The sequence below is a fragment of the Triturus cristatus genome, chromosome 3_2 (genome assembly GCF_964204655.1).
Source record: "Triturus cristatus chromosome 3_2, aTriCri1.1, whole genome shotgun sequence".
Lineage (NCBI taxonomy): Eukaryota > Metazoa > Chordata > Amphibia > Caudata > Salamandridae > Triturus > Triturus cristatus.
In genome coordinates this window covers 840315804-840336911 of record NC_140584.1, presented here as the reverse complement: position 1 = coordinate 840336911, position 21108 = coordinate 840315804, and the positions used below count along the sequence as shown (strand labels likewise).

Genomic DNA, 21108 nt, shown 5'->3' with positions numbered 1-21108 from the left:
GAAAGCCCCCTCCGCAGGACAAAAGCACAGTGTTAATTGGTAACTCTGTATTGAAAATATTTTTCACACATGGAACAGCCATGCAAAGCTACAAGCTAATGTGTAATGTAGAGAACATATAAATGTACTAAGAAAAATGGGGAATTTCCATTCAACAATCTGATTGCCTGCCATGGTAGATTTACATATGCTGGTTCTGGCATTCAGCAGGAACTTGCAAGTAACATGTTTTACCGGGTATAATGATGAAGCTGTGAAATAGAAGACGATAGAGAAACAGTTGACCTGTCAATCATAGCAGTAATTAACGTTTTGCACACTGAAGCATAATAAAGTATCATGCTTTCATTTGTTTCCATTGTTTTAACTCTCACTGAGGGCGCCATTAGAGAGTGGGTTTGAATACTTAAATATTTACTTGAACTGGCCTCTTACCCACTCAGTTACATGGCTTTGTGCATTATAGGCTCACATCATTGTTGCTGTTCTAGGCAGGGACAGTGCTAGTAGACGGATTCACCAGCTTTGACTTCTCATGTTCAAGCAAAAGGAGCAAACAGATGATTGGGTATGTGGTAAAGATGGATTCCATGATGCATCTGGTGAACCACTTAATATTCCTAAAAAAAAACATTTTACATACACTTCAGGCTCTTAGTCCATGGATCACTCCAATCTATGCCGTTTAGTTGGAACAGTACTGTAGAAAGAAGTTGGATAACACTGGTACTCCTTTAGAAATAGAGTACTTCAAGTTGGTATCCGAGAACATGTAAAGTTTAGATTCATAATTGTAGTACCAGCCACTTCCTAGAGCTTCACTCTCTTTATATGGTCTTTCTGATCATTGTAATGGAGCCAATGCTGCTGCTTGGTATTTGTGTTAGGGATCTGAGACTGACTACTTGGAGTTGTTTTACAAAGAATACCCAAACTACAAGCGGTTCTGGTATAGTACACATTTGTTCATTTATGCAGTGGAAGATAGTTGTGGCTTTCAGGATTGCAAGAGTGTCTAGTGCAGTGAATGTAGTTGCTAATCAGTGATAAATTGTGAGCTTTAAATAGGACGTGGCTGCAGAAGGCCGGCAGCTAGACAGGCTGGGTACAGTCCTTACAAAGCAGTACTGGCAAAGGGGTGACACACTGAATGGCTAGCAGATAAAGAACACAGGAATTAGTGGCAAAAGGTAGACTTGCTTCTATACTGTTAGAAGATTGGAGTGGGGCCAGGCTGTTGGAATACAATCGAAATGACTGGTGAGCAGAAGGTTGGCACAGGCTATGAAGCCAAACCAGACATGGTCGTCAGGCCTACAGTAGGTTGGCATGGCTCAGACTGCCAAAAGCTTGGAATAATCCTGGTCGTCTCTTGAGTAAAGGATGCACGCTAATCTCAGAAAAAACTATGAATAAGGGAACCACTACCCCCAATTAAGTTGTGATCTCCTGGGTAGGAAACCCACAAAATGAATAAATCCATGTTGGGATAGGGGCACAAAGAAAATACACAAAATACAGCGGGAGCTGAAATGAGAGGGACATGCAGATAAATGGGTCAGGATTATGGAAGAAATAAACCATTATTATTATTATTTAAACTTACTATCTAGCATGACTCGCTCCCAGAGGAACATCTCGGCGCTAGGCACAGCAAGTTGGCATGAGTAGTCGCCAGAAATTTAGAGAGAAACATTAACTAGCAATAGCAAATTTATAATAGCTTTTTCTATTTAGTATGGTCCTCACATAGCCGCCAAGACAGGGAAAGTTTATTCCAGTAAGATGCCGCCAAATAGGAAAATGATCTACCCTTGAATCTGTCAGTGCAATTGCGAGGAATTTTTAAATAAGACTTGTTGGAAGATCTTAAAGCCCGAGATGGCTGATACAGGCAAAGCTTGAAATGCCAATAAGTGGGCATGGCCTTCATTAGGGTTCTCTGGGTCAAGCAGCATATCTTGAAGAATATACTGTTTGACGCATTTGAGCTGTAGATCACATGCTTTGCATAGACTGCCATCTAGTGTTGGGCCCGGATGTTTGCACTTTGGTTTTCTTCAAAGAAGTCTTTTCCAGTCAAGAGGCAGGTGACTCCTCCTTTCGGTGATAGTGCGCATGGGCATTGACTCCATTGTTAGATTGTTTTTTTTTTTCCGCCATCTGGTTTGGAAGTGAATTGCTGTGCTCCAGTTCAACACTGTTCTCAGATTCCCCTCCTTGCGCAATCCACTACCCTCAACGGTATTGTTTCTCAATCGCGTTCCCATTCTTCGCGTATTATATCGTTCAAGAAACTTTGAATCGGAAAACTCGTGCCCGCCCATTGGGCCTACCCACGTCGGGTCAGCTCGCAGTTGATGGAACGGCTCCGTTTAAATTCTGTCCTGGGTGTCGCACGAAGTATCCGTGCACCGACTTGCACGAAGTGTGCAACTTGTGTCTGTCCCCGGAACACAACGAGCAAGACTGACGCGTGCAGATCTTTTCAATCGAAGAAGAAGCTCCGTGATCGTCGAACTCTACGTTACTAGATGTGCCAACAAGGCGGCTTTGCTCCCAATCTCTTCGGAGAAGATTCCGAACATGAAATCTTTGATGCAAAAGGAGCCGAGGAAGAGGAGGAACACATTTCCCTGTCCGAAGACGACTCCGACATGGAAGAAGATGTTCCATAGGGTCAGCGTATCGTGAGTACTGATACTCCCCTGCCCCAACTCATGCCCTAGAAAAAGGCACCAAGAACATTTTACCAATGTCCCACCTTCGTGCTTCAACACCGAAACACCAACCAAAGCCTTCCGGCTCGGGACCGAGTCTGCCCTATTCAGGCACGGAACCAAAATCTTCGGCGCCGAAATCCAAACACGTCTTCGTTCACATCCCTTCGATACCATAATCTAAATCTTTGGAGCCGAAATCCTCTGCACCAAAAACTTCCGCAATGACAACATCACCTCCGAAAGACAAAACAGCTCCTCCCCAATCGAAGGATCCTCATTTCGACGTCCCGCCTTCCAACATGGACCCGAAACAGAAAAAACTTGTCATTAACCCTAAAACTGGTCATATTCGTGTAAAATTTCCAGCTAAACGGAAACCAGAGATGGAGGAAGCTTACCACATTCCCCTTAAAAAGAAAAAGGTTTGTACTAATCCTTCTCCGTCTCCTCTTGACCCTAATTTACTCATTACTCCTACAAATTCACCATAACCACAATCACCGGATCACCAGGATGATGGAGATGAGGAAGCACCACATGACAATTGCCCCGATGCATGGAATGATTACAATACAGATCCTAACACTGACCCAGATCTATACCCTACAAAACCCTCTCCACCTGACGACAATGTAGGGTACATCGAATTAATTGACAGGGCTGCTCAATATCATGGGGTTCAGCTTCACGAGGAGCCTTTTGAAGAGGATTTTCTTTTTGAGACATTAAGTTCTTCTCAAAGAGCAACGTATAAACTACCCATGCTTAAGGGCATGCTTAAGCACACAGATGATATTTTTAAGGACCCAGTGCGTGCAGGGATACGAACACCACGGGTAGATAAAAAATGCAAACCTGCACCTACAGACCCTGTCTATATAAAAGGCCAAGTTCTCTTAGACTCCCTAGTCGTTTCCAACGCTCGCAAAAGAGCAAACTCTCAAACAGGAGATGCCCCTCCTCCTGACAAGGAGTCCAAGCTTATAGATGCCTCCGGCAAAAGAGTAGCAGCGCAGGCAGCCAATCACTGGCGTATTGCAACACCCAGGCTCTCTTAGCAAGATACGACAGGGCTCATTATGACGAATTGGAACAATTGCTCAAGTTCGTGCCAGACAAACATAAACCAAAGGCACATGAGTTAATTCAGGAAGGAAAACTAATTTCCAACACTTCCCTTAGGTGTGCTTTAGACGCTGCTGACACAGTAGCTTGTGCTGTCAACACTAGTGTTCTTCTAAGACATCACGCCTGGTAAGGATTTCAGGGTGTAAACCTCAAGTCCAGGTTTCCATTTTAAACCTACCCTTTGCTAAAGAACACCTTTTCAGTCCTGTGGTGGATACCTCTTTAGAAAAAATGAAAAAGGATACTGAGGACGCAAAATCCATGGGAGCTTTGCAGTCCCCGTCGGGGACGGTTTGCTTTCGCTGCTCCTTTTACAGGAGGGGTCCCCAGTTACCTCATATTCCTATAAAGGCAACAATCAGTCATCCTCTTACAGAGGTCACTTTAGAGGAGGATTTCGAAGCAATAATCGCAAGGGACGGGGCAAAGGTAACACAACCCGTACGTCCCCTGCAGCAAACAAATAGTGACTTACCTCCTCTCCTCTCTCCCTCCCCCCCCCCCCCCCCCCTCATCATCCCACACCTCTCTAGGGACGTCTTTCTCAATTCCTTCCTGTATGGAATACAATAACTTCAGACAGATGGGTCCTAGATATTATCCAATCTGGTTATTGCCTGGAGCTTACCGACAATTCCCCAAACATTCCTACGCAAACTAGCAAAATGTCACCAGAACATATGGAGCTTCTCAAACAAGATCACTCTCTACTGCAAAAAGGAGCTATAGAGCCCGTCCCATTACAACATTAAGGACTCGGGCTATATGTGAGAAAGTGCCATCTTTCTTGCATGGTATGCCCCCACTTTTTGCTGAATTGCTGAATGTTCTTTGACTAAGTGTGCCCTGGACTCCTGCTAATCAGGTGCCCAGGGCCTATGTTCCTTCCCTAAAACCCAAATTGGCAAACCCTGGCCACATGTCAGCCCCTGGTAAATGGTACTCTAGGTACCTAGGGCCTTGTGACCAGGGAAGGCCTCTAAGGGCTGCAGCACTTATTGTGCCACCCTTAGAGGCCCAGTACCCTAACACAAACACACTGCCCTTGCAGGCTGAGTGTCTGGGTGCAAGACAAAACAAAGAGTCGACATGGCACACATCCCTGTGTGCCATGCCCACAACCTACACTTCCCTGGCATACATCAGCCACCCCTCTAGCTGGGTGCCCTATGCCAGTGGTGTGGGCACAGGAGCATGAGCCCTGTGCCCCTACCGTACCCAGGTCCATTCCTGGGCACTGTAAGTGCACTGCTGCCATTTAAGAGTATATGGTGCTGGGAGCTCGTCAAACACGAACTCCACAGCACCATAATGGCAACACTGAAGACTGAGAAGTTTGGTATCAAACTTCTCAGCACATTAAACCCACACTGATGCCAGTGTGAGATTTAACATACAAAGCACTACAGAGGGCATCTTAGAGATGCCCCCTGAAACCTCACCTACAATCCACGTCTTGTCTGAGAGGCTGCCTAGCCTGCCACACAGCAGACATGTTGCTGGACCCCTGGGTGGAGAGCCCCCGCTCTCCTGGGCCTGCAACAATGCACATCCTGGGCGAGGTGCTAGGTCTCCTCCCCCAGGATGGGCAGGGGGAAGCTTCAAAGGCATGCCGCCTTTGTGAGCTTCTCCAGGCCACTTGCTGTACCCAGCAACTGGCCCCCACCGTTTCTGACCCCTACTCTGGCGGAAAGAGTGGCCGGAAACCCCAAGTAAGGACAGTGGATGTGCCAGCCTCTGCCAACACCACCCCTCAGGTGGGGGAGGCGAGGTGAAGCACATCCCCGGGCTCTCGCCATCTTGAAGATGGGAAGCCCTGCCCAATCAGGACTAGGCTACTGCCCCCCTCCCACAAGAGAGTGGCAGGATAGGGGGTGTACCCACCCCAGGGCAGGGACCCATTGGTCCCTGCCCTTTACCTACCTGTAACGCCCCTAAATCTGGTATTTAGGGGCACCCTGAACCTTCCTTCCTCAGATTCCAGATTCCGAAAAGCAAAGAAGAACAAGAAGAAAGAAGACCTGCCATGCAGCTGCTAAGAAGAGGAAGACACCAACTGCTTTGGCCCCAGCCCTTCCGACCTGTCGACCCTCAAACCTGCTCCTGCTAAATCCCGGCACCTCCTGTGGCCAGCAACCTCACAAACCCCGGAGGACCTGGCTACCTTGTGACTCTGAGCATCTGGGATTCCCATGAGCAGTGGCTCTGCTCAAAGCAAGTGTCTAACCCCTGGCATCAGCCCGGAACCGGGAACCCTGCACACACTGTCCACTCCGGCACACGCCAGGCTTGGCGGGTGCAAAGACCCCGAGGACGTCCCCCCCGTGACTGTGACCCCGAATCCGGCACCCAAGGACCCACCTCGACGCTCCTGGCGACGCCTGCAGCCTCAAAACCGGGGACCCCCCCCCAACCGCGATCAACAGAGGGTAAGATTTCCCGACATCAAAAGGCACCCCTGCACCTGGCGCCCTGTGGCCCATGGTGCCCGACTCCTGGGTACCTACCTATCCTCCAACTACCCAACTTACCTCTCGAAGTGGTGGTGGCACCCGAAGAATCTTCGTACCCGAACTTGCAGCCTTTGTTCGTCCTTGAGCTTTCCCATTGAAATCCATTGAGTGCCCGAGGGCTCAAAAGCACCCTGCACCCAGCCGCCCGAGTGGCCCTGGCAGTGCAACTTCTACTCCTACCTACTTCCCCATTTGCCCTGAGCAAGTGACTAGGAGCCCAGCTCCCACAGCCGCGTGGTCGGCTAGTCAGCAGCCACCAACCAAGGCCCCCCTGCCTCCCATAGGATAACATTGGGCCTAACTCACTCTGCACCCGGCTGCCCCAGTGCCGCTGAGGGTGTAACAACTGTACCAACCTGACCCTGGGAGACCCCTGAGTCTGTGCCCAGAACCTTAACTCTGCCAGTCGAGTACTTACCCAAAAGCCGATAACTCACGTTTCTTCCATAGGGTAACATTGACTGGTTTCTTCTGAAATTTCTTCTAAGTGTGGAGTTTCTAAAACTTAAAATATTCACCTAAAATCAACTGAGTAACGAAAAAGGAAATACTCACCTGCTATTAGGAGAGATCCCAGTGCTGGATCTTGGTGCCCAGCACTGACCCTGAAAAGTACTCACAACCGTACTTACCACTAACCCAATTTTCTTCCATAGGAAATCATTGACTGTTTTTCTGTGAAATTTCTTCTAAGTGTCGATTTTTGCAAACTACAAATAATCTTTAAAAATCGTACCAACTGTGAAAACGTAATTACTTACCTGTTTAAGATAGAGGTCCCAGTACTGAGCCTAGGAGCCCAGCCCTGCATTACAAAAGTAACGAGAACATACTTTACCCGTAACTTGAATTTTCTTCCATAGGGAATCATTGACTGGTTTTCTATGAAATTTCTTCTAAGTGCTGATTTTGCAAACTTATAAATATTCCTTAAAAATCGCCTGTATAACTTAAACGCAGTTTCTCAACTGCTTATAGGTGGTACACTAGTGCTGGATCCAGGATCCAACACTGACCTAGAAAAAGTAACCATAACCCCACTTACCAGCTAAGTGAATTTCCTTCCATAGGATAACATTGGTAATTTGGTCAGAAAAAGTTTCTAAGTGTCAACTTTTAAAATAGCAAAATATTGTTTAAAAATCACAACAGTAACTTAACCGAATTTACTCACTTGTTTCCAAGAACTATCCCAGGACTGAATCTAGGATCCAGTCCTGGAGTTAGAAAAGTAATCCTGTAAGTAATTAATTGCATATAACTTAAAGTTCCCATTGAGCTCAATGTATTGTTGTGTTTGAAATTGTGTTGCCTATTGCAACAACCTGTAACTATTACCTACAAAATTCAATTGCATATTGCAAAAGTTTTTAACTAAAGCATCTCATTCTGAGAAAGTATATTTTGATACCTATTGTTGGTTCTAAAATAAAACAACCATATATTTTTTTTACATAAAACCATTGGCCTAGAGTTCAGTTCTTGAGTGTGTGAGACAATTTGCTGACTGAGTGTGTACAACAAATGCTTTACACGGTCCTCTGATACTGCCTTACTGCTCGACCAAGCTACCACTTTAGAGAGTAAGGTTATATCTAACTTTAACCTCTGCCAAACCTCTGGGCACTGTGGACTCTGTACACACTGTACCTATTTGGGAACAGTATATACAGAGCCACTTTCTCACACTATACTTTCTCATACCCAAAAATGATGAATCTCTCAGGTCTATATTAGATCTCAGAGACCTAAACTTATTTATTCAATCGGACAATTTTTACATGGTAACACTCCAGAAAGTGCTCCCACTCGTTCAGTAAGGTGACTTTGTCTACTCTAGACTTAAAGGACGCATATTTCCACATTCCAATACATCCCGCTCATCGCAAATTCCTCAGGTTTGTGGTAGGGGGACAACATTGACAACATTATCAGTTCAAAGTACTCCCCTTCGGAGTCACCACTGCTCCCAGAGTATTCACCAAATGCCTGGCAGTAGTCGCAGCACATCTGCGAAGACAACATATTCACGTCTTTCCATACTTAGACGACTGGTTCATCAAAGCCAGTACTCTCACAAAGTGTCTACAGCACACTCTCAGAACAGTGCACTTACAGCACGACCTCAGATACACAGTAAATCTATTAAAGTACCATCTACAACCCTCCAATACGCAAATGTACTTAGGAGCCACTCTAGATACACAAAAAGCTCTAGCCTGTCCCAACCCAGCCAAAATCCATAATGTTCAGGCACTAATTACCAACTTTCACCCCAACCACTCATTACCAGCTTGGGTATTCATGCAGCTACTGGGAATGATGGCATCTTGCAGCATGATCGTTCCCTATGCAAAACTTCAAATGGGTCCCCTACAGGAATGTTTAGCACTTCAGTGGAATCAATCTCAGGGTCAATTGGCAGATCTAGTGTTGGTGGATGGCCCCACTCATCGCTTTCTGCAGTGGTGGAATCCACAGAACCTTTCCAAAGGGTGGCCTTTCATCGACCCAGTTCCACAGATAGTGCTATTAGCAGATGCTTCGCTCAGTGGTTGGGGAGCTCATCTCCAAACTCACACAGTTCAGGGATTGTGGATTCAAAAGCAAAAGGAACACCACATAAATCATCTAGAGCTGCTAGCATTCTTTCTAGCTCTCAAAGCCTTCGAGACTCCCTTTGTAGGCAAAGCTGTCCTGATACACACAGACATGACAGCCATGTATTACATACAGAAACAGGGGGCAACACACACTCTCCAACTGCCACACCTTGCACAATCCATTTGGAGGTTGGCCATTCACCACAAGCTTTAGCTCCTAGCGGAAAACCTACCAGGAGTGAACAACCAGATCGCAGATCTGCTCAGCAGACAAACACGACATATCCACGAGTGGGAACTTACCCCTCAAGTTCTCCTCCCGTTCTTCCAGATGTGGGGTTTCCCAGACATAGATCTGTTTGCCACACACCAAAACACAAAATGCCTAAACTTTGCCTCCAGGTATCCACACCCATTATCCAAAGGCAATTCTCTACAGATGAACTGGTCAGGGATGTTTGCCTATGCTTTTCAGCCTTTCCCACTCATTCCACTAGTGGTTCGAAACCTCAGACAAACATCCCTCACACTAATCCTAGTAGCTCCCACATGGGCCCATCAACCGTGATTCACTTCCCTGTTGGAACTCACAGTAGTTCCTTATCAAAACCTACATCTCACACTCAGCCTCCTCACGCAGAGCCATGGAGAGATAAGACATCCAGATCCCAAACCTTGCGATCTGGCACCCGAAATCATAGAGTTTGGTTATCTAAATCTTCCACCAGACTCTATGAATATCATTAAAGAAGCCAGAAGACCTACTACAAGAGTTTGCTATGCAACTAAATGGAAGCGTTTTTTCATTTATTGTAATAACCACATCAACCCGCTGGAAGCTTCAGTTCAAAGTATCATTTGTTATTTACTGCATTTGCAGCGCTCCAATCTAGCATATACTTCTATACGCTTACATCTCGCGGCAAAAGCTGCATACCTTCAGAATAGACAACATCTGTCTCTTTTCAGAGTGCCTGTTATCAAGGCTTTTATGGAGGGACTTAAACAAGTCATTCCACCAAGACTTCCACCTTCCCCAGCGTGGAATCTTAATATTGTCCTCACCAGACTAATGGGTCCACCCTTTGAACCATTGCATAAATATGAACTGCAATTTCTCACTTGGAAAGTTGCTTTCCTTATTGCTATTACATCACTGAGGTGAGTGGGTGAGCTTCAGGCACTAACCATAGAAGAACCATTTTTACAAATACACCAGACAAAAGTGCTTCTTCGCACTAACTCTAAATTTCTACCCAAGTAGTATCTGCCTTCCACATCACCCAATCTGTTGAGTTGCCAGTGTTCTTTCCTCAACCAGATTCAGTGGCAGAATGAGCTCTACAAACCTTAGATGTTAAACAAGCTTTTTTTTTTTTATTTTTTTTATTTTTTTAAAACCTTTATTTGTGCATATTAAAAGAACAAATACGGGCCTACAACCATCAGGCCGGCCACAAAACGGTTAAGCACTGAGACAAACATTACATCCCCTGTGCATCAATGGTCAAGATTAGCAACGATTCAGGAGTTATACACTGGAGGGATCCTTGACACCAGGGGAAGGAGAAGTGAAGGTTAATTTTAAGGTTTTCAAAATAATTTTATCGAGGAAAAAGTCAGTAGAGGATAGAACCAAGGAGATTCGAGTCCGCAAGATGGCTTCATCACACGGGAGAGCAGCAGCATCATTAAAAACGGCCATAGAAAATCTCAGACAGTGAGGCGATGCAGTTATATAACAGGATAGTCACATGAGTAAATACGCACCCCTCCAAAGCCGCCCCCACTCAATCCACCCCACACCCGGACCCCGAATCGGAAACAAGGAGAGCGCAGAGACATAGAAGAAAAAGGCCCATAGAACTAAAAAGAAACAGTAAATTACCCCCCCACCCTACACCAATGCGGAGGCTACGGCCTGCCCCCCCCCCAGCATAGTGCCTGTCGCCCAGTGAACCCGAAATATAGACAAGAGAGAAAGTAGGAATAAAGGAAAGAAAATAAGAAAACAAAGAAGAAAGCGGGGAGGAGCCCACGTAACCTCGGAGCGCCCGAAGCCACCGGCCAACTACGTCTCCACACACTGAGAACCCACTACACACAAAGGCGGTCGTGTGAAGATAACGTGTCACAACAATATAATGAAGGCAGACAATTCGCGACGAGTGCGCACAACATATGCAGACAGTTCCAGTCCCAGTCCAGCCCATCCGTGAAACCATGGTGATAGAAATCAATCTAGCCCTGGCCCGATCGCGGGCGTAAGATTAGACTAGCCCCCACATGAAGGCCCCGCAGCCCGTGCAGACAAAGACAATATGGCCGCTGGGGAGAAGATGGAGAAGTAGAGTCACAAAATGGCCGCCGATCATCTATTGAGGTCCCCTTGTGCACCATATAAAATCCAGACCTGGCCTGTAAAGTACAGGAGTTCCACATAAAAGAAGCCGTAGGCCACCGTGAACGGTTCCTCGAGGACGTCAGGTGTCGCTCAGCTGGATACTCTTGCGGGCGCGGTGAGGCAGGCAACAACAAAGCAGGCAGCAATGAACAGGGAAACAAAGTGTCCACAATTGAGCAGGAGATCGATTGATCCTGGGTGCCGGGAAAGCCAGATGCAGACACCAGTGTAGCACGGTTATACCCAGTCGTTGCGTCCCCGCAAGAGGACAGAAGCACTGGCAGACCCACGTCTTGTTGAGAACAAACGGGGCGCTCACGACCCGCAGCCGACAGTATGGAGTCGAACCGCTCACTCAGCGTTTGCAAGCCAACACACAATTGCAGACGAAAGTCCCGCAGGGCAGCCAGAACGGAGCCGCATGTCAGCGGAAGCTGCGCCCCCACATCGGCAGCAATCCGGGACGGCACTGTGGAGCTGGAGTCTGGTAGAGGGAGGGCGAAGCGGGCAGCGGGCGAGACCGGAGCATCACCCCCCAGCAGCGAGCAGGCAATCAACGCCATGTTTTACCGCTGAACGGTACAGTGGCCAGGGGGGGGGATCGTAACAAGGAGGCAATTCCCCGCAGGTCTGCGCCGCAACAGGTGAAAGCCAACAGTCGCTTCCCCTCCCTCGGACTCTCTTTGCAGCCGACTAGGCAATAGAAGAAGGGGGTCTGCAGCCTTCCACAGCGCGGGCCACAGAGCGGGGCAGGAGACCCGCCACACCGGGGCTTACCCTATAGCTCCAGCCCGTCAGGTGAAAGGTGAAGGAGGTGTCCGGGCGTCTCTCCCCCGGCTCGTCTGGCGACAGTCCGTGGTGTGAGGCGGGATCGGGGCCGCGGGGCTCAGATTTGCGCCGGGGGTCCAGTGACTGCGGAGCTTCCAGGGGGCCGGCCAAGGCCACAATGGAGCAGGGGTCCAGCGCGGAGAACCAAGGCACCAAGAGCTCCGGCATCCGGGCAGGCTCAGACTCCGGGAAAGCGGCGGCGCGGTCAGCGCGTCGTCGCGCACGTTGCACCTCGAAAATCGGCGAGGATAGGAATCAGGATGATAGTCCGAGGCCAAGGGCCGGCGGAGCCGGGCGCTCAAGCGTCCGCTCCGGTCGCCATCTTGGCTCCTCCCCCGTTAAACAAGCTTTACTCTATTACATACAAAGGAAAAATCCTTTTTGAAAAACTAAACTACTCTTTGTTGCTTTTGCCCCACCACACAAAGGCAATCCCATTTCTAAATCCGGTATTGCCAGGTTAATAGTCAAATGCATTCAAACATGCTATGCAAAAGCAAAGAGAACTTTACCAATTCCCCCTAGAGCGCATTCCACTTGCAATTTAGGGTCTTTTATGGCTTTCTTAGGAAACATTCCCATATCTGACACATGTAGAGCTGCAACATGGTCTACACCACACACATTTTACAAAACACTGTGTGGATGTGTTAGCCAGACAGCAAGCTAATATAGGCCAGCCAGTTCTACGTATACTTTTTCGAACTACTGCAACAGCTACAGGTTAACCACCGCTTTGGGAGATAATTGCTGTATAGTCTATGCAAAGCATGTGATCTACAACTCACATGCCGAGAACGGAAAATGCTACTTACCCAGTATGCATCTGTTCTTGGCATGTAGAGCTGTAGATTCACATGCACCCATCCGCCTTCCTGGGTACCTGTACCTGATCCACTTCTATCTTACTTACATACATACGCATGGACATTTTTATTTTACTCTTACCAACTCCAATTTCACCCTCTGCGGGAAAACAATCTAAGGTTGATGCCCATGCGCACTGTCACCGAAAGGAGGAGTCACCTAACTCGTAACTGGAAAAGACTTCTTCGAAGAAAAACAAAGTGCAAACATCCGGACCCAACACTGGATGGCAAACTATGCAAAGCATTTGCATCTACAGCTCTACATGCCAAGAACAGATACATACTGGGTAAGTAGCATTTTTCTCTTTTATGGGCAGCTGGTGCAGGTCCCGTGAAATGGGAGCCATGGTAGTATGGTGGAGCAAGTTACAATTTAGCCGTGCAGCAGTATTCAGCACCGCTTGAAGTTTTGTTACCAAGGTGTCATTTGCTGCTCCTAGGAGTGCATTACCATAGTCCTGGCGGCAGGTAATGAGAGCTTGGACTAGAGACTTTCTGTATCGGGGGGAGGGGTGGGCACGGAAGAGTCTTCCTTAAGAGCCGCATGGTCGCAAAGCAGGTACCACAGATAGAGTCAACCTGGGATTTCATCGATAAAGATTGATCGATTTTGACTCCCTGCTCTTGTGTTGCTGTGCCCTGGTTTTGGCAGTCCATGTGGTGCCCGGGAGGAGACTACAATGCCTAGGAGCCCTAGCACGTGGACGCGCTTTATAACGAGGACATCAGCCCGTGGCGCCTCGTAGCTGACCCCTGTTCTTGTGTTGCTGTGCCCTGGATTTGGCGGTCCTTGTGGTGCCGGGTGCCCGGGAGGAGACTACAACGCCCAGGAGCCCTAGCGTGTGGATGTCCTTTAAAACGAGGTCCTCGGTCCGCGGCGCGGGACACGCACGGGGACGCGTGCGGTCCAAGGGCGGGCCCGTCCACGTCCGGAGGAGACTGGGCTGGGCCCACCCTCTAACATCGGTCCATTGGGACTCTCCCTGAAGGTACTGCCACAGTTGTTATATATTTTTAAACATCATGAGTAAACGCAAGGGCCGTACGGATCCTCCGGGGGGAGTGGGGTGAGTGGGAACACTCGATGCCTTTATAACCAGGGCTGAGACTGTCCTTACGCAACAGATTGAGCTAACGGAGCGGAGGCTCTCTCTGGACCCTCTATTTGCCCAGAAGCAATCCTCACTTGGCACGATTTGGGAGAGTAACGTCCTCCTAACAACCCCCGCAAAGTCACTACTGCCATCTGTGGCGCCAGGAATAAATGAATCCTCTCCACCTCCTTTTAGCAACTTGGGCACATAGACCGATCACGGGGCAGGCCTCAACCCCTCTTTTAGATGACACCAACACTGAGCCCCTAGAGAAAAAGAGCAGGGGGGGGAAGTTTGGCCAAACCAAAACCCTTGAAGATGTCCAGATCTGGCAGACAAAGAAGGAATGTAGAAGCTAGGCATGGGCCACCCTCCAATCGAACTCTACTGACTCTGTTATCCCCTCCCTTCAGGCATATGACGATGGTTTTTGGAAAAGAATGGAGACTTTGGTGACTGTGCTCCTAATGACTCAGTCATATTGAGGACAGACTCTCGTATTGAGGATACTCTTAAAAAATAACACTTCTAAGTGTACTGATTTAGGAATAGGCGTGGGTTCAGTGCTTCAGCATGGGGAGGATTGTCTAGGGGCCCAATATATAGAAAAGAACCAACAGTCTCAAACTTCCATTTACCCCAAAATCACCACAACGTCTGAGCCCCCAAGAGCTGTTATTTGTTCGCAAGGACAGAAGCAGCCATCACAACAAAGTGAGCAGACAGATAATACGAGGGAGCCTATAAACATGTCCCATTCACACTCTAACATTAGTATGAGTAGAGCTGGTACATACTCACGGGCACTAACCAGGGGGTTGGATGTAACAGTGTGGTTGAACAACAGAAAGTCTCCGAACAGAACGCGCCAGTCTTAATTCACAAGTCCCTGCACCTCCCACCGGCGGCAGCCCCTCTCGTCATAGTGTTGGGCAGTGTTCCCATTTTGAGGGAGGGGCAGGTTGAATCAACTTTACAATTGATGGATAAAGCCCTACACTGGTTATCCCAGCACACTAGTGACATATCTAGGAGGGGGGTTCCTCTTGCAAGTAAAATTATAATGGCTTGGAGGGCAGAATGGCTGGGGCCCTCGCTCAAATCACTGGAGGGGGATTGTGTGGTAATACATTTTAATGATTGTTTAGTGTCAATCTCCATTCTAGCTCAACCGCAGGGAGTCCCTCCTAAAGGCACTCAAATTGGAGCTCTCCCACTACATTATTACTATAGGTCACCGCCAGGGCCGGCCCTAGAATTTAGGGCATACCCAAGGGGAATTAGATCGAGGCCTGGCATTGTAAGCGAGGTAGGGTTACCCTGTGAGAACAGATACGCCCCACTTTACGATCTGGAGCAATGTGACTGACTAAATCACCATCTTACCATGGGTCAGGTCACTTTGAGTGGTCAAACATCCGAGTCCCCTTCAGTAATTATTAACAGCGAGGTGAGGCAGGAAAATGTATATAAACTTAAAATAGCGTCCTTGAATGTGGCGGGTATTTCAAGCAAACTGGCCGATGTACATTGAAAGAATATCTTGCAAGGCCAGGTTATCACCTGCTTACAGGAGACATGGGCCACGGAACCGATTTTTATAAATGGGTACCATTCATTTCAGACTATGGCAACTCCGTCAGTTTCAGGTAGGGAAAAGGGGAACCTTTTAACCTTGATCTCGATTATAGCTCCTATAAAAATAAAGAAGTTTGAAGGGGAAAGCCCATATTTCCATCTTCTCATTTACGAGTTTCCTAGCCAAGGTACCTGGCTGTTAATAAATTACTATAAAAACAATTTTGGGAGTAACATGCACCTAGTTGTTGATCAGGTAAATAAGGCTATTGATCAGATTTTAAAGTTAAGAAAGAAGAATGAGCTTTTAAATATAATTTGGATGGGGGACTTCAACATATGTCCTTGCAAATTTACCGACGACCGAGTCTGTGGACTGGAGGACACGAGGGGCAACCCGGCCTATCATTTTTCCCATAGTACTTATGGAATGAGCTTGAACCAGACCCTCTTTCTGAGAAATATGGTAATAATTAGCAAGGCCCCTACTCTGTCAGATCTCCCCCCAAGAAACTTTCAGGCGAGAAACCCAGGAATCAAAAATTGATTTTATATTGATTACTATTCCCCTTAGTGATAGCTGTAGGTATCTAAACGCACAATTTACGACCTACAGCGATCATGCGATTATTTTAACATGTGAGATCCCCATTATCCTTAAGGAAGTAACAAATCAACAGGAAATAGATCTCCCATTACTGTCCAGGCAAAATGGTTATCAGCTATAATAGGCCGAGATAGGTAAGCTCAATCTTATCCCTGAATTAATAAGGATTTCTTAAGACAATATTGTATGTTGTCTGGATCTAGGTAATTCCCCTTCAGCCTTGGTTTCATCCTTTACGGAACTCTTAGGTCAAATAAAGGTGGTACTTACCCGGAACAAAAAAGAAAAGGCTGTAAAGGCTAAGGGTTGGTTTGACTCCCTCTGTTTGAAAATACGAAAGTCTCTCCTGACAGTGCTGAGAGCCAAAACCAGAAACCACTCCTCAAATACCTCACTGCGAAGAGAATATAAATGTGCAAGAAGGAAAAGGGAGAGGACCATGAGGGAGGAGACCGTGTCCAAACTTGAACAGGCCTCAATCTCGGGCAGTAGCAAAGACTTTTGGGAGTTAATTAACGCCCCTTATTTTAAAACTCAAATGGATCCTACTTTGGATACTAATGTCGGAGAGGATGACTGGGTGTTACATTTTGGAAATATCTTTTCTCCCAGTGAGTACACTGTCTTATCACCAAAATCCTCAGTTGGCTCTACTCACGTCAACTTAACATTTACGTTAGAGGAAGTAAGGACTGGGTTGGAGGCGTGCAGTATTGGGAAGGCCCCGGGTCCCGATGGGGTCCCGATAGATCTTTTTCAGGTGAATGAAGATTTGTGGGTTCCCCTGTTAACTAATGCCTTTAATAACATAGCAATAACGGGCCCGCCCCCCTCATGGTCAACCAGCGTGATAGTCCCGATTTATAAAAAGGGCGATGGGGGTAGCCCTAAAAACTATAGACCAATCTCCCTTATCGACACAACAGCGAAACTCATCTGACGCCTCCTTCTTTCGAGATTAGAGACATGGGCACAGGACAGAGGAATTTTAATCCAAACCCAATATGGGTTTCGGCGAGGAATGGGGACAGTAGACCAGTGCCTGAACCTCTCTCTAATCATGGACAAATACACCAGGGGTAAGAGTGGGAAAATGTATCTTGCCTTTATGGATTGGTCTTCGGCATTTGACTGCGTTTCCCACTCTAAGCTCTGGTGTATAATGGAAGGTATGGGGATTAATCGGGCCATAATTTTACCTTATCCGCCAATTGTATTTGAATGCCTCGGCATGCGTTCGTTACGGGAAAAACGGTGAATGTACACGCCATTTCAAGATCTCAAGGCAAAGCTGCGTCCTCGCCCAATTTCTTTTCTCTGTTTATACTAATGGGGTAGAAAGGGCCCTTGTGTATGCAACCCTGGACGTCCCCGTCTCAGGGTCTAAGAGGCTGCCGATTCTTGCCTACGCGGATGACGCTGTCCTGATGGCCAGAAAAGGGTTAGGTCTGCAGCGCCTTATAACAGTTATGCAGCATTTATGTCCTTGCTGGATTTAGTAAGTCAACCAGTCGAAGTCATTCATAATGGTCTTTGGGGCTGGTAAAAGAGAGAAGCCACCACATTTTAATATGGATTCTGGTGAAATTGCGGTGGTTGAATCCTTCCCTTATTTAGGGGTACTCTTCGACAATAAACAAGCATGGGCACAGTTGGTCAAAGGAAGGAACATGGGTATTGGAGAGGAGTTTAGGGGCAATAAAAATCCTTCTCCAAGAAGCTGGGGGCACAGCCATTAATTCCGATCATAAAAATCTATTATGCTAAGGCTAAGTCGGCAGCTACCTACGGGGCAGGGATATGGGGTATGGCACCTAGTGAGCCATTACAAACCATCGAAAACAGGTTTTTATAAATCAGTGGTTTCCCTTCCACAATCATTTTCAAACTATGTAACCCACATGGAATTAGGTCTGTTGTACATTACTGATTTTATCAGATCGGCCCCCCTCCAGCTCTGGCTCTCCATTTGGCGCAGGGATACAGTGACCCTAACCCAAAATATAATAAGAGATATCCTAAAGATGGAAAACCATGGCAGGATCAGGTGGCTGAATTATGTGAAACAGGAGCTGACCACTCTGGGCTTGGCGGAGCTTTTTGAAAACCCTACCACTTGCAAGATGATGTCCAAACAGAAGCTGGCTGATACTTTTATGCAACGGGCTCAATATGTCTGCAGGGAAAGGAATTATTGTAAGCAGACAGTCCACACATATCAATTAATGCCACCGTTGTTAGAGGGAGGATATTTTTATTTAGAAGACTCCCATCTCCCCGCATAAATGTTATCCTTTTGAGGTTCTGTCTGAGTTTAGTACCTTTAATGTTAGGGTTCCCAGAGAGGAACTTCAAACATTGGAACTGTCCCTTTGCCCCTGTGATTCAAAATCCCCTCAAAATGATCTCCAAATATTTTTTTTTTGTGGTTTTTACCAGAGGGAAAGAAATCAATTTATTGTACCTATTTTAAAACCATATAATTTTAACCAATGTCCGGTCGCATTATACTTTTTTAAATCCTTACCTGATCTTCTAGTTTGTTTTTCATTAGCGTCATTTCTGTGGGCATGTAGGAACAAAAGAAGACAATTACAACTGTAAATAAGATATGGATCATTTTATTCTCTCTTTTTTAATAATATGGTTCTTGTTGAGCATAATTTTATTGTAGAATAGAAAGGAGTTTAAATGTATACGCATTTGAGATCTAAAGGAATTGTTGCTTTTTTCTTTTTGGGAATGTTTATATAACAATAGTATTTGTATCTATGTGTATATTTGCTATGTACTTAAACGTAAAGATCGTATAAAGTTTTTGAATCTAGTCGACTCCCAGATTTTTTACTACCTGTTTGGGGGCAGAAGCTGGACCAAGCTCAGGTGGTCACCAGTCAGCTGAACAAATTTCCATGGCCTTGCTAAAAAGTAGAATCTGTGAGCAACTCTGTGCATGGTGAAACACAATGCAGATACCAAACTAGTGTGGTTTGTGTTGATGTAGCAGGGGCTGGAATCTACCTAGCTTACCACCAACCCTGATGGTGTTCTGTGATGGGGCAAGTTGCTGGTCAGTGGTGGAAGGTAATATGTAATGACCTGGGAACCAATAGCCCTGTTGGCGGAGGGGCAAGTTGTAGATGGGAAAGGCTTTTAGATGATAAACGGGGTGGGGGATCACGCTGTGTAGAAGTGAACATAGAGCCAATATTGCGGAAAGCAGGCTCAGGGCTATATTGTCCAAGGACTGGCATGGTACTCTGCTTACTTATATCAATCAATTCAAAGGAAACCGTTTCACATCAGAGCCAGAAATAGCATTTTGTAACATTTTACCTGAATATCGCCCTGCACATTTTCATTGTTTCTTGGTGTGCAACTGTTTCTGTAGTGGCTATTATGCTTCGCATCCAGATTCTCTCTTATTGCTTTTTGTGTTCCATTTACTTGAAGCGGAGAAAGCTAGACGCAGTGTATTATTACATGCGCAGTTTGGCTGCCAGTAATCCTATCCTGACCGCCAAGGAGAGCCTGATGAGCCTGTTTGAGGAAACCAAGCGCAAGGTATGTGTGTACTGCCCAGAGAATGCATATTGAATGTACTCGCACTGCAGGAACATACAGACTGGGTATGTGCATCCCTGTAAGGAGCTTTATGTTGGGTGCACTTCGCCCGGGCTGTGAAAGGAGTGCTGTGTCTTGTGTGTTAAATGTATCCAATGATTTAAAATCCCATTATGGGATTTTAAATAAACATAACAGATGTCTGGCAAGACAAGCATCTTCGTTTGGTTAGAGTTTGGAAGGAGTTAGGCCATCTGACTTCAAAGAGTTTAGTCAGATGCTTTGTTACAGAAGTGAGATTATAGCTCATTCAAGAGAGAGCACTTTACTGAGCAACAGCAACCTGTAGTAATTTCGGGAAAAATAAGCTGAGTTTCCCCACATAATTTTTTTGTTTGATGAGAACAACTGATGAAAGAGTGTCACCATGATAAATTAACTTCGAAAGGTCAAACAAATATTTATGGCAGAGCAGAGGTAGCAAAACAGCTCATTCTGATCAGACAGGACATGGAGGTTGCATGTCCGTGTAGCTGATGGCCAAAGGACGGGCACGGTTGAGGTGGCATAACATGACTGAAGCAGCTTTTAGCCCTCAGTCATGCACATCTTTTGTCGTTTTCTCCAGGCTGAGCAGATCGAGTTGAGAAAGAGGCAGGAGATGGAGCTCAGCCCATGCCGTCGGGGAAATAACAGGAAAACCACATGTGGATACTCAGGGGAAGACACTACTCGCCTGGAGATCTGGATCCATCCTTCAAATCCTCATTCCTCAAAGGGCCGGGAATCAGGCCAGGATTCTGAAGAGGATGATGACTTGCTGACCCTCAGCCCTGGCGATGTAAGTGAACGTATTGATGCAAGAGAGGAAATGTGTGAGAGAGCCTTACATGTACACCTTTCCTACTACCCTCCACTGAATAATTTGCTTTCAGAAGCAATTGCATGTTCTCTTTTAGGTAGCTCCAAGGGACTCACATTTCCTGGAGTCTACCTTTCGCAGACATGACAGCTGAAAGACTTGTAAAACTAAGAAGCAGGTGATGTGTGTGGAGATGTAAGGGGTAAAGGTTATGGATCAAAGTTCCTGGTGGAGGCCTACACGCCAGCTGTTTGACGGTATCAGTAGGAAGTCTATACCTTCAGTCATCTGAAAGTACTTTTTTGCCTTAGATTTAAACGGTTGCCTTGAAGAGA

The 21108-nt window shown here is 46.6% G+C and overlaps 1 protein-coding gene across 4 annotated transcripts in view; it reads left to right on the top strand.

The window, feature by feature from the left end:
• SMG6 (SMG6 nonsense mediated mRNA decay factor) overlaps positions 1-21108 on the top strand; it is a 1079424-nt gene that overhangs the window by 108156 nt on the left and 950160 nt on the right. For all 4 annotated transcript variants that reach the window (XM_085649087.1, XM_085649085.1, XM_085649086.1 and 1 more), the window contains exons 7-8: positions 19801-19911; positions 20540-20752. In XM_085649087.1, coding sequence (XP_085505213.1) covers positions 19801-19911; positions 20540-20752 — 324 coding nt within the window. The remainder of the gene's footprint in view (positions 1-19800; positions 19912-20539; positions 20753-21108) is intronic.